Source organism: the organism of the source record quoted next, unplaced genomic scaffold, assembly GCF_019419815.1.
Source record: "Pyrus x bretschneideri cultivar Hongxiangsu unplaced genomic scaffold, Pyrus_bretschneideri_v1 Contig41, whole genome shotgun sequence".
Classification (NCBI taxonomy): domain Eukaryota; kingdom Viridiplantae; phylum Streptophyta; class Magnoliopsida; order Rosales; family Rosaceae; genus Pyrus; species Pyrus x bretschneideri.
In genome coordinates this window covers 326161-337611 of record NW_025999735.1, presented here as the reverse complement: position 1 = coordinate 337611, position 11451 = coordinate 326161, and the positions used below count along the sequence as shown (strand labels likewise).

Sequence of the window (11451 nt, the reverse complement as noted above, 5' to 3'; positions counted from 1 at the left end):
CCTCCATTGGTAATTGTATGCGGATTTTTTAGGCCACTCGTATGGCTTAAAACTTCCAGGACTTTGCATTCATTTGTTGGGAAGCCCTTATGAATTCAAGGAAACAACTTTAATCAATTGTGTACCAGTAGCATAAATGCCTACTTTTTTCTTTCACCAAAAAGCCTACAACCGCTACTGCAGAAATACACCGCAAAGTTCCAAATTCGGATTGAGAAAAGGGAGCATCAACCTTGTCCCAAATAGCTGATAAGAGAAAGCGCCGTCTAAAACGCTATGCTACAACTTATGATACAAATATATTACATTTCGTTAACATGTTTACAAGAATACAAAAAATTTGCATATGTTACAAACAACTACAAGGCTAGCGCTTGAAAATTGGAGATTTGGTCCAAATGTGCACCTTTTGGGTAAGTCCTGTCATCGTGAAGAACAAGCACCTCCAGTGTCCCAGATTCTTTTAACCAGGCAGCAGCCACAGAGCCCGTCGATATAAACCTACCCAAGTTACACTTGGCAACGTGAAAGGGTGCACCCATGCTAGTAAGAAGTGCCTCAATAGCTCGTCGTAAGGTACTGTCACCTACTACTTTGCTGTGCTTCCCCCATCCTGTTAGAATGCTGCAGGGAGTCCGACAAATAAACTCAAGATTCTAACAAATATTATGCAAACAGTGACTTGTTTGATGAGAAAAAAATGCAAACCTTAACAGGTTCGGTAATTGTTGGCCTTTAAACACTATAGTGCGTATATTGAGCAACCATGCATGAACCATTGCCCGGGCAGCCCCAGGAGACATTAGATGCAAATCTAAGCACGAATCAGACCACACACTTTCCCATACATTTCGGCGTTTCCCTTCAAGCACAACCAGTTGTGCCCCTTGTTTCTATTAAAATACACGTTGATAAAAATGAAAAAACTTAATATGGGGAAAAAAAAATTTAGACCTTGAATTGTTTGGGGTAAGGGAAAAACATGTTACACCTGAAAAGGTGGCATCTTCTAAAACTTACCTGTCCGTAGTGCCATAGCATGTCGGTCAGAGCATTATAGAATGCAGATGCAGTCGAAGAGTCCATCTGCTTAACTTCATCAAACAGAGACTGAGCTTTAACCCATACATTATCCCGGTAACCCATAAGAAGTCCGTGGGCAACCCCATAAACTTGATTATCAAACAACCGGAGTTCCTCCAATAACATTGAAGCATCGTCAAATGAATTACAACGGCTGCATTGAAAAGCCAATGAAACCGAGATTAACCATATATTCTGGGATGCTATTGGACTATGTTTACATTAAAAACATAAGATTAGGGGAATGCAACGGAGATTAAAGAATCCACATCGTACTCAACATTAGATATCCTAATCAAAGCAACTGATCATTGACATTGTAGCATAATAACCTCAATGACACTACAATGAATAGTGGTTGTTTTTCACCTTCCACGAGTTGAAACGAAGTGAAGTAGGTAGAGTTTCCTTTGCTTGATTTGCTTCTTTTCTGGACTAACAACTTACTATGAGTAAACAGTCCTTAAGACATACGTCTACAATTGTTGTGTTTGAAAGGTTCCACTCTGCCTATATCAGTGCATATATTTAAGAACCCTCCAGTGCATATAATTCTTAACTGTATCATAGCCATAAATTTTACTTCACGTACTCTCATGTTCTTGACATGCCTCACAACCCACAGAGCTCAACTGCTCCGTAGAGAAAATGAAAGCAAACTCTTGAGAAGCATGACACAGTATGTAAGGCATACACCATAAGAAACCGAGACTGAAACACTTATGAAATATGTAAGGTACAAATAAATCTAAATTGCTAGTAATGCACAGTTTAAAAATTGACTTTAACAGATCTTCAAGCAACAAGGTCCTCAATATACCATATACGAAAGGTAAAGAGATGTACCTGCACGCATTTAAAATGGCAGAAAATGTGACAACATTCGGCTTGATGTCTAGCTCATGCATCTTCTGAAAGATTCCCAAAATGCACAAGATTTCTTGTCTAACCTTCCTATCTTTTATCGCATAACCTGCTTTCTCAGCTGCAAGTTGCCCAAACATCTTCATAAATCTGTTATCCTCCCTATCTCCCACCTGAATTTCAAAGACCTTCCTTTCAGAAACTGTAGATGAAGATCCGGTCTGTATCACAATGCCTCCTGGAGCAGCATCTTCTGCACATTCTGTAGCTGCTGACCGACCAAAGGCATCAATTATTGAATTATAAGTGACAACATTAGGTCGAATCCCTTCCTTGGTCATCTCATCAAGCAACGAAAGAGCAGATTCCACCAGTCCATTTTTGCACAAAGCATTGATAAGTTCACTATAAAGCACAACATCAGCCTTCAACCCTGCATGCTTAAACTCTCTAAAAACCTTCATGGCCTCTGCATACAAACCACCTTTTGAATACAGATCGATCAATGTTGAATAAGTTAATATGTTTGGTGATACATGTTCTTCTATCATCTCATTGTACATTCTTTTAACTTCATCATACTTCCCTTGCTTCCCATACCCACCAAGAAGTGCATTATAAGACACAACATCCTTTGCAATCCCAACACTCTCCATCTCCTTGCAAACATTCAAAGCGTCCTCAAACCTACCAAGCTTCCCATATAGTGAAAGCAATGTGTTATATAGAACTCTGTCCAGACTGATGGCCAAAAACTTCATTTCATTAAATAAACTGAGTGCATCTTCTAATCTACCAGCCTTAGCATATCCATCGATAATAGTACTATAAGTAACCACATTGGGCAAAATATTCTTTGAAGGCATCTCTGACATCATCTGATATGCCAAATCCATCTGCCCACCTTTACAAATCGCATCTAGAAGCGTATTGTACGTGTAAATATCCTGATCAATCCCTCTATCCACCATCTCACTAAATAGGTTTCGAGCTGCCTCCCACAATCCCCCTCGACTACAAACCGCAAGGAGTGAATTATAAGTAATTCGATCTGGCTGAACCCCAATTCGCAGCATCTCATTGAAAATCTCCACTACCCTCTTAAATTCCACTCCCCCTTTTCCACACGCATCAATTACCGCATTGTAAGTAACCAAATTCGGTTTCAAGCCCGCATCTTTCATTGACTCGAGAACTCTTATAGCCTCCTCACAATACCCACTTCGCCCATAAGCACTAATCAACGCAGAATACGTATAAACGGTCTTTCCGTAGCCCTCATCAACAGCAGTTTGAAACACATTCTTAGCAAGCTCAACCTTTCCTAACCTACCAAGAGTACTAATCATAGAACTAGCTAATTTCCCCTGCTCAGTTCTCCTCCTCTCCCTCCTCACCGCAAACTCGAAACATCGAATTGCCTTCCAACACTCACCCCTATTCCCAAGCTCTCTTAGCAAAAACGTGTAATCATCAGACCCACAAAGCCTAGTCTCAAAACTAAGCAAAACATCATCAAGCGCCAGATTATTCTTACCGTATTGGACGGCGTGGTGCAGGGCCTCCTCTGCCAGCGCCGAGTGGCGGGAGCCCACGGTGGTCTTGGGGCGGCCCAGGTGCATTTTGGAGACGAATCGGGTGGAGCGGCGGCCCGAGAAGGCGGTGACAAGATCAGATTTTGGAGGAGGGAGAGAAGAGAGGGATGAAAAGGAGGAGGTGGGGGCGGGAAGCGGCGGCCTTGGGGCGGAGCGCGGTGGTTGGGAGGGTAAAGGCAGAGGCTTTGGGAGGGAAACTTGTTGGGTCGTCCATTGATTGGGTTGGCGGGAGTTGCGCTGAGATTTTAGGCGCTGGTTTTGGGGGTATTGGTGGCTCTGGTAAGGCTTAGTCGCCGTGATTGAGCAATGCGGCGGCGTTGAAGCCATTTTTGATATGTAAAGAGAGAGAGAGAGAGAGATGAATATACTGAGGAGGGTGAGAGAAAGAGAGAGATTTTCCTAATGGAGGTTTAGGTAGAGTTTGGTGAGGGAGAGGAAAAAAAGAAAGAGGGAGGAGGTGAGGAGGAAGGCATTTGGATGGATATGGCGGAGATAACAGAGAGAGAAAGCGAAAGGGTTTTAGAGATTGAGTGCGAGTGACAGCTTACGCGTATGCGGTAAATACTACGTAGAGTAGACTAATCAGTTGACTCTCTCTCTCTCTCTCTCTGTCCCCTTTTTTTTTTTCCAATCCTTCAAAACAAAAAGTTAATCTTCACCTTTTTTCCATTTTTTTCTTTTCTTTTTATAGTAAAAAAAATGAAAAAGAAAATATTATATTTCTTGAATAAGGGATGAACCAATCATTAGGATACCCATCCTTCTAACCCGGTTTTAATTTTTCGAAAGGACCCTTATCATATCTCTTCCACCAATTCATGTTAATCAACAAAATTAGATCTTTGAAATTTGATCAACAGCTAAAAATAGGAGGCTCATTTAAAAGTTAAAACATGAGGCTTCTTTAAAAATTATAATAATTTTAGCTGTTGAATCAAATTTTAAGGGTCCAGATTGGTTGATTGATTGAATTTGGTGGAAGAAATCCGGAGAGGATTCCTTTCCTTAATTTTTAGGTTTTAAGTATTTCAAAAAATTTCACCCAACTTTTTTAAAATTAAACATTTGTCAAGTTACCAACGTTATGTGATGACGTTATAAATATTAAGTGATGATGTTGCTAGCACTAAATGATGAGATGAACAAATTCTAAAGCTTGTTTTAATTAATCATTTTCTTTGGAGCTCCAAATTCCCAATCGACTCCTTTTAGTCAAGTTAAACCGTAAATTTGTTTGGCTATGTGTCCATTTGGAGATTCAAAGCTCCATAATTGAGAGTTAAATTCCATTTTAATATTTGTCCATGTCATCACTTAACGCTAGTGATGACATGCCCCTATCCCAATGTTCAGAGGACAGCGAGATGGCCACGTGCTGACCGACACCCGAGGTGGCATAAGCCATTTAATCAATGCATATGCCAAGAACATGAGAAAACATGCATATTAATTTGCTTGAACTACATAATATAATATTATTCGGCCGTACATAAAATGATAATGATAATGCATGACATGTTCAAAGCATATATCTAATTTAGAATACAAGCGGAAGGTGCTATTACAAATGAAGTCAAAGCAGAGAGGATGGCACGATATCATTGGTAGGGGAACGCCTCGTAGCTCGGATCGTATGCCTCGTTCCTATGTCCTGAGGGGGGGCGCAAAAACAAACATGAGTGGACCAAGTTGATATATATATATATATATATATATATATATATAATATTGAAACAGTTATTCATCAACGTACTAACCCCCAAAGTTTATGAACACTCATATAGCATAATAAGTAATAGGTTTTCCGAAAACCCTAGTATGCCATAAAACCTTTCATAAAACATATGTCATATGATGTGCTAAATAGTGGTATCATGTATCAGTGTCATACGGCTGAAGCCACCAACCTATGCCCAGCCGAAACCAATATAAGTATCTCCCGGTTAAAGCCACCAAACTATGCCCGGCCGAAGCTAATATAAGTATTGTCGCCCATAGGCAAAACAATGACCACTAGATATGCACAAAAACATTGAATATAATCTTTCCAATATAAGTACATATATCTCAAAAACATCTTCACAGTATATAGTCATCCATGATATATACTACAAAGAGTGTGTAAAAATATGTTCATAAATAGCATATATTCATCCATCATATATACTACCAAGAACATAAATTTGATAAAGTATGGTATTCTAAAATATTCTCAGTTAAGCATGATAATCATAAAGTGTAAATCTAATTTACTCATAAAACGCAACCATTAAATCATATTATTCATATATGCATTTCTATTAGTAAAATATGCATTTTAGACGGGGTCCACTCACAGATACTCCGTCGTGGAAGAGTCGTGCGAATTAGGAAGAACGAAATTGCCTCTAATGATCGCACTTAAGCACATAAAGGTTCCAATTAATAAAACTCTACCATAACGATTGAATTTCGGAAAGTGGATGTCATAAATGGATTCAGGACGTCGAAAAACATAAGAGGGGACTTCAGGTACCCCCCCCCGGAGGCTCCGATAGCCACATACCTCTGTGGGTTGCTCGAAAGTTGGCCGGAAAAGTAGCTAGAGCCGCCGTGGACGGCTCCATGGCAGCGCGTGTGCTCCACGCGTCGACATCGGCAACCTTTCATGCGCAACCCAAGCGTAGCCTGGGTTATGGGTTGGATTGGGTTTGGGCTTGGGTATGGGGTTCTGGGCTGAGGCTAGGGTCCTGGGCTTGGGTTCCTTGGGCCGTAGGCCCAAGCTTGCACGGCCTAAAAGCTTGGGGTTCATTTGGGTTTTAAGTTGAGGGTTTAACGGGCTTAACGCCCGAGTTGGATGGCCCAAGGGTATTGGTTAAATAGGGTTTGGGTTTGGGCTAATAAATGGGATGGGCTTGCCCAGCCCAAAACTCTGGGCTAGAGGACCTAGGCTTTTAGGTTTGAATTAGCTGACCCGTTTTTCGACGAGGAAGAAGGTCGGAGCCTTTCGAGTTTCGGTCAACGCCGATTCACCACCTTACCCTATGATCTACCTATTAAAATGAAGGTAGAGAAGAGAGGGAGAGATTCTTACCTTCGTGGTCCTTTGCCGTGGTCGGGAAATGGGCTTAAACCCTAAGTCGTCGAACTCACGGAGAGAGTTAGGTGCACTAAGCTCTGATGGGTGTGCTCAGTGTTTCACGAAAGAGAGCACGAAGTGTAGGTGGTGGTGAGTGTGTCCTTGGGGAAAGAGAGAGAGAGACAGTGAAAGTTGAGGGAGGGAAGTCTACGAGAGGAAGAGAGTGCGAGCTGAGAGAGTGACTTAAGGGAGAAGAGAGAAAGAGAAAAAGAAAGAGGGGTGAAGGAGCTGCCATGTGGCAATCAAAAAGAGAGAGTGTTAGGAGAAAATCCAAAAGGGAATCCGGATTGGGTAAAGGATAGGGGACAAAAAGGTAATTTCATCAATTTAAAAATGTGAAATTACAATTAACTTTGGGGTGGGGTTTCACAAGTGAACCTAACATGTATGCAATTTTCAAAATGTTAAGTAGTTATTTGAAATGTTTTAAAAGGTTAGGACCAATTTGGAACCACCCCCAAAGGTTGGATAGTTATTTGGACTTAAGGGTGGGAGAAGCAATTGATATCGAACTTGTTATTCATGATATTTGAACATAAGACCACTCACGAAAAAAATACCACTAAATTGTAATACTAAGCAGCAAAAGTTTGAATAATTTCTCAATTTACACTTGTTTTATTTACTAGAAAAAAAACTATTTTCTCATTCTCTGATTTCTTCGTTTATGGCAATTGATTATCATGCAAAACATGAAACATTTATTTTTATTGAATTTTGAGAGATTACATAAATTGATTATTATTATTATTATTATTATTAGAGATTTGATTAGCTTCTGTCATTTTCTCAAGGCATGCAACAATGATATAGTTGGTAAAGTGAATAGTTAGGACACCTTTAGGACAACATGACTGCAATAATCATGTATATTTGTTGATATTTGTCACAACAAGGTGATGGCATGGCCAACTTTAAAGGCCTACATTTGCAACCGTTTGCGGAAAGATTACAGTGCAGTACTAAAAAGGATGCAGATCTCATCTCGACTGTATATAGACACTATAACTGGAAAAGAACCTTCATTACTAATTGGTGTGTTGTTTTTTTGATGATAAATGCTAAGGAGACTCTCTCAAAGTCAGACTTTCTATGGACTTTCTGCCACCTAAAGTATAACGTCAATTTCTGTGTCAACATTCTAAAGCATTGTGCCAAAGAACACGAGCATTGCCTTCGTCCATATTAATCATGGTGGTCGAGTTGCCTACAGTAAAGGATTAAGTATTTCCAAGCGAGAAAGTTTAGCCATGGAAAACTCTCAAGGTTCAAGGATAGGCTCTATTTTTCTACCTTAATTTCTAGGCTTCAAAGCCTCACAATTAGATACTACTAAGCTCAAAACTTCCTCCTAAATTAATTAACATCAATGCGGGGACTCAAAGTAAAATTTTGACTAAGATAGTTTGAGATTTTTTCGTCTTAGCAATCTTTACAAGAATGTTCGTTAGACATTCATTAAGCCAACAAATGCTACTGTTTGAGCTGCTTAATCAACACATCAAGTTAGTGTAAGAAGACCCACCAAGTGTCGTAGCTGCTTCTGCTTTCTTTTTCCATTCCCTACTCTTTTCCCTCATCTCCTTCCCTTTGTCACCCTCCATCAATTCCCTCACAAGCTTTTCAACCTTGTCCCTCTCAACCTGTGTGTCAATCTCCATCCCAAACCCCCACTTATTACACAAGTAAAAGCAGTTGGTTTGTTGTTCTGCAAAAAAAAGGCCAACAAATTAAGGGCACTCCCTCACAAATGTTTTCCAATGTGGAATTCTAACCACAATGTGTTAGAAACCCTCTAATTGAAGGGTGGCTGAGCATTTTCTCCTGTGGACCCCACTCCAAAAACAAAGCTCTATCCTTTGTTTCCTCCATGAAATTCAAGCTTGATATGATCTCTTCCCCACCATCTACCAGATTTGGCCTTATCACCCATAGAAATGGATACTTGCTGTTAGCAAGCCCCTATGCAAACTCGGCTAATTGTTCCTTTGTCATGATCACTAGGCTTCCATAGTTCACATAAACCACAAATTGTCGCGATCTTTTGTCTAACCAATCCAAACATTTCTCGTCTTCTGTCCACAAATTGGCTTTGATCAAGTCCAAGTAAATAATCGTGGAGGGGTGATGTTGAAGCAGTGAAAGCGGACCAATGGTGTAGAGGTTGGGAAACCTGGTTTTGATCACGTCCAAGACTTCTTGCTCCAGTTCATCAAATGTGTTGAGGATTACACCTTGAGCTTTCATAGCAATGTTAACTGCTTATAGATTATATATAGTTGAACATTGTATCATCACTATCGGTGGTCCATAAGAAGGTGGGCAGATCTTTCAAACGAATTCCCTTCATTGCTGTATCCAATCAATCGCCGTATCAAGAAAGCCATTGCTCAATTGGCTTTCGTCTGCACATCATAAAAAATAGAAACATGATATGGATTACGATTGAGAAGCCTTTAATATGTGTATTTCCATTATGATATCAATCAAAACTGAAATTACTATTGCTCAAAAAATGAGGTTACAAGTTTCAGAATGTGGTTGTGTTATTTATAAACATGGTAATATTCTCTTAGTACAAGGATGTTACCAAACAAATATTTCTGTTACGAACTGTGAATCTTGACCAGAAATTCATGTAATGATCGAATTGGTTAATGATTCAGATCCATAACTTGACAACCTAAGTTTTTATCGAACAACATTTCCATAAAGAGTAGAGATCAAACCTAAATTATACTGCACATAAAGTGAATACAAGTATTGTCTCAAAATTATGCTGAAAATGTTTTCCTAAAATAAATTGGAAAATTTGATAGGCAAAATAAGTGTGTTTAATTTGAGATCAATGCGATTGTAGTTGGAAATTAAGAAAGATTTGTACCCTTCAATGGAAAATAGCCTCTTTCTACTAGATCTTCATAGTGTAAATACCCTAGCATACCACAACCACTAGGAGTAAAAAAAAGCATCTCCGGGATGCCAAATTCTTGAGCAACTTGTTAAGTAAATCTCATCACTCCATCAGAAATAATACAGCTAACGGCAGGCACATGATGATCCAACGATGAAGCATAATTGAGTTTAGTGGCGAGGTCTCTGAATGAGCGCTGGCCATCAACCTGTATCTTTGTGACCAACTCTAGGAGGTCAAGTATCCCTCATTCGTTCGTTGGTGGTAAGTCAACAGATATGGTCTCAAACCGGAAATCGTTTGAGCTCTGGAGGTCATCTAGACTAGATAGTAAACGCCGAGCGTTAAACTCCGTGTTCACGAAGGTGATGCAAAAGCCTTTGAAGTGGAGGAGTTTTGCAAGTTTAAGCATTAGGTTTATGTGGCCTTGCGTTGGAAGAAGAATACAAACGACATGAGGCTTCGTCATTGAATTCATTTTTTCACTGTTAACTTTGCAAATGAAAGTCGAAGCATTTATCTTAAAGATACGTAACAGTGGGAATCTCGCCAATCTGTACAAAGACAAAAAGAATAGACAAAGTAAAAAGCATAAACTATAAAACAAACGCATGGTGGGGGTCTCACCAATCCATATAAAGCCAAACGGAACTTTTGTATAAATCACAATAAAGTTAAAAATAAATATTATAATATTTATAACAAGGATAGTAAATTATTCAAACAGTTAGCTGGCCCCCACCTTTGGCCAAAAAAATAATATAGAACACCTATGCATGAGTGGAAAAGAGAGGATCTGGACAGGGAGAAAGACTTCCATGGAACGGGATTCGTTCTAGTTGTATTCCCTCCTTAGTCAAATGGTTGATCATTTCAACGTCAGTGCCGCCTATAGACTCCAAATAGAACAAGCCCTTACATTTTGTCATTTCTATGCCAATGCTTCTCAACGGTTTATCAACAAACTTCAACTTCAACCAACTGATCATAACCCCAAATAAGTGATTCCAATGATCTGCACATGGTCATTAATCTTTGTGCAATTATCTACTAAAACAGTCTCCAGCCTTCAGTTTTCTTGTAGGCACATGCCATGGCGAACCGTCATAATTAGTGAACTAGTGTAAGCTTCGCTGCCCGACAGTATGAAGTACTGACCACCCCGAGGGAAGGGCATTGGGTTACCAATTAGATACAAATAGATTGCAGTAACTTGTTGTTCTAGTGTAATTAGGAATGTTACTGGGAGGTACTTATTTTTCTTGTTTCTGACCAGTGTATTAAAAGCGTGAGGCATGGGCGAGACGTTCGAGGGATAGCCCAGCCAATAGCGGAGTCATGAATTATTTGGTGGGTGTGCTAAACTAAAATTATTACTAGGAGATCAAATGGTTAAATTTTTTTGTTACTTAAATAAAGTTACACAATGACAAAAATGAATCAATAGTTCTTAACCTCTTCATTAAATGTTAACCTAACAAATTGAACAACAATAATGCAAGTTTATATAATAAATTATATTTTTAAGAAATCTATCAGACTATCAGAAAAAATATATTAAACTTGAAATTGAATTTTTAAAGCACATATTCTTAAAATTAAAACAATAAACAAATAAAATCATCAAGACATAAGAATAAAGTGGTTAAAAACTTACCTATTGATAAGAAAAATAAACAAGTTTTCTCACTTGTATTGTATGCTTGGTTTCTGTGAACTGCAGTGCAGAGACGAGAGGTCGAGACGGGACAAAGGCTTTTCTGAAAGTCAGAAAGTGAAAGAGGGTCACTGTGTTGTACCCCAAAAGTCGAAATAAAATAATAAACAAGTCTACTCCTAGGAAACCTAAATTAATAAAATCTTAAATTTACTTTTTA

General features: G+C 39.1%; 1 protein-coding gene and 1 pseudogene across 1 annotated transcript; both read right to left on the bottom strand.

Moving 5' to 3' along the window:
* Positions 1 to 252: 252 nt before the first annotated feature.
* LOC103941451 (pentatricopeptide repeat-containing protein GUN1, chloroplastic) lies at positions 253 to 4070 on the bottom strand. Its single transcript, XM_009351642.3, has 4 exons — positions 1930 to 4070; positions 1021 to 1237; positions 709 to 893; positions 253 to 624 (listed from the first exon to the last, which is right to left on the bottom strand). The coding sequence occupies exons 1-4, from the start codon at positions 3867 to 3869 to the stop codon at positions 360 to 362; spliced, it is 2607 nt and encodes an 868-aa protein (XP_009349917.2). The 5' UTR covers positions 3870 to 4070; the 3' UTR covers positions 253 to 359.
* Positions 4071 to 8133: 4063 nt separating this feature from the next.
* On the bottom strand, positions 8134 to 10052 carry LOC103941462 (annotated as a pseudogene).
* Positions 10053 to 11451: the final 1399 nt, after the last annotated feature.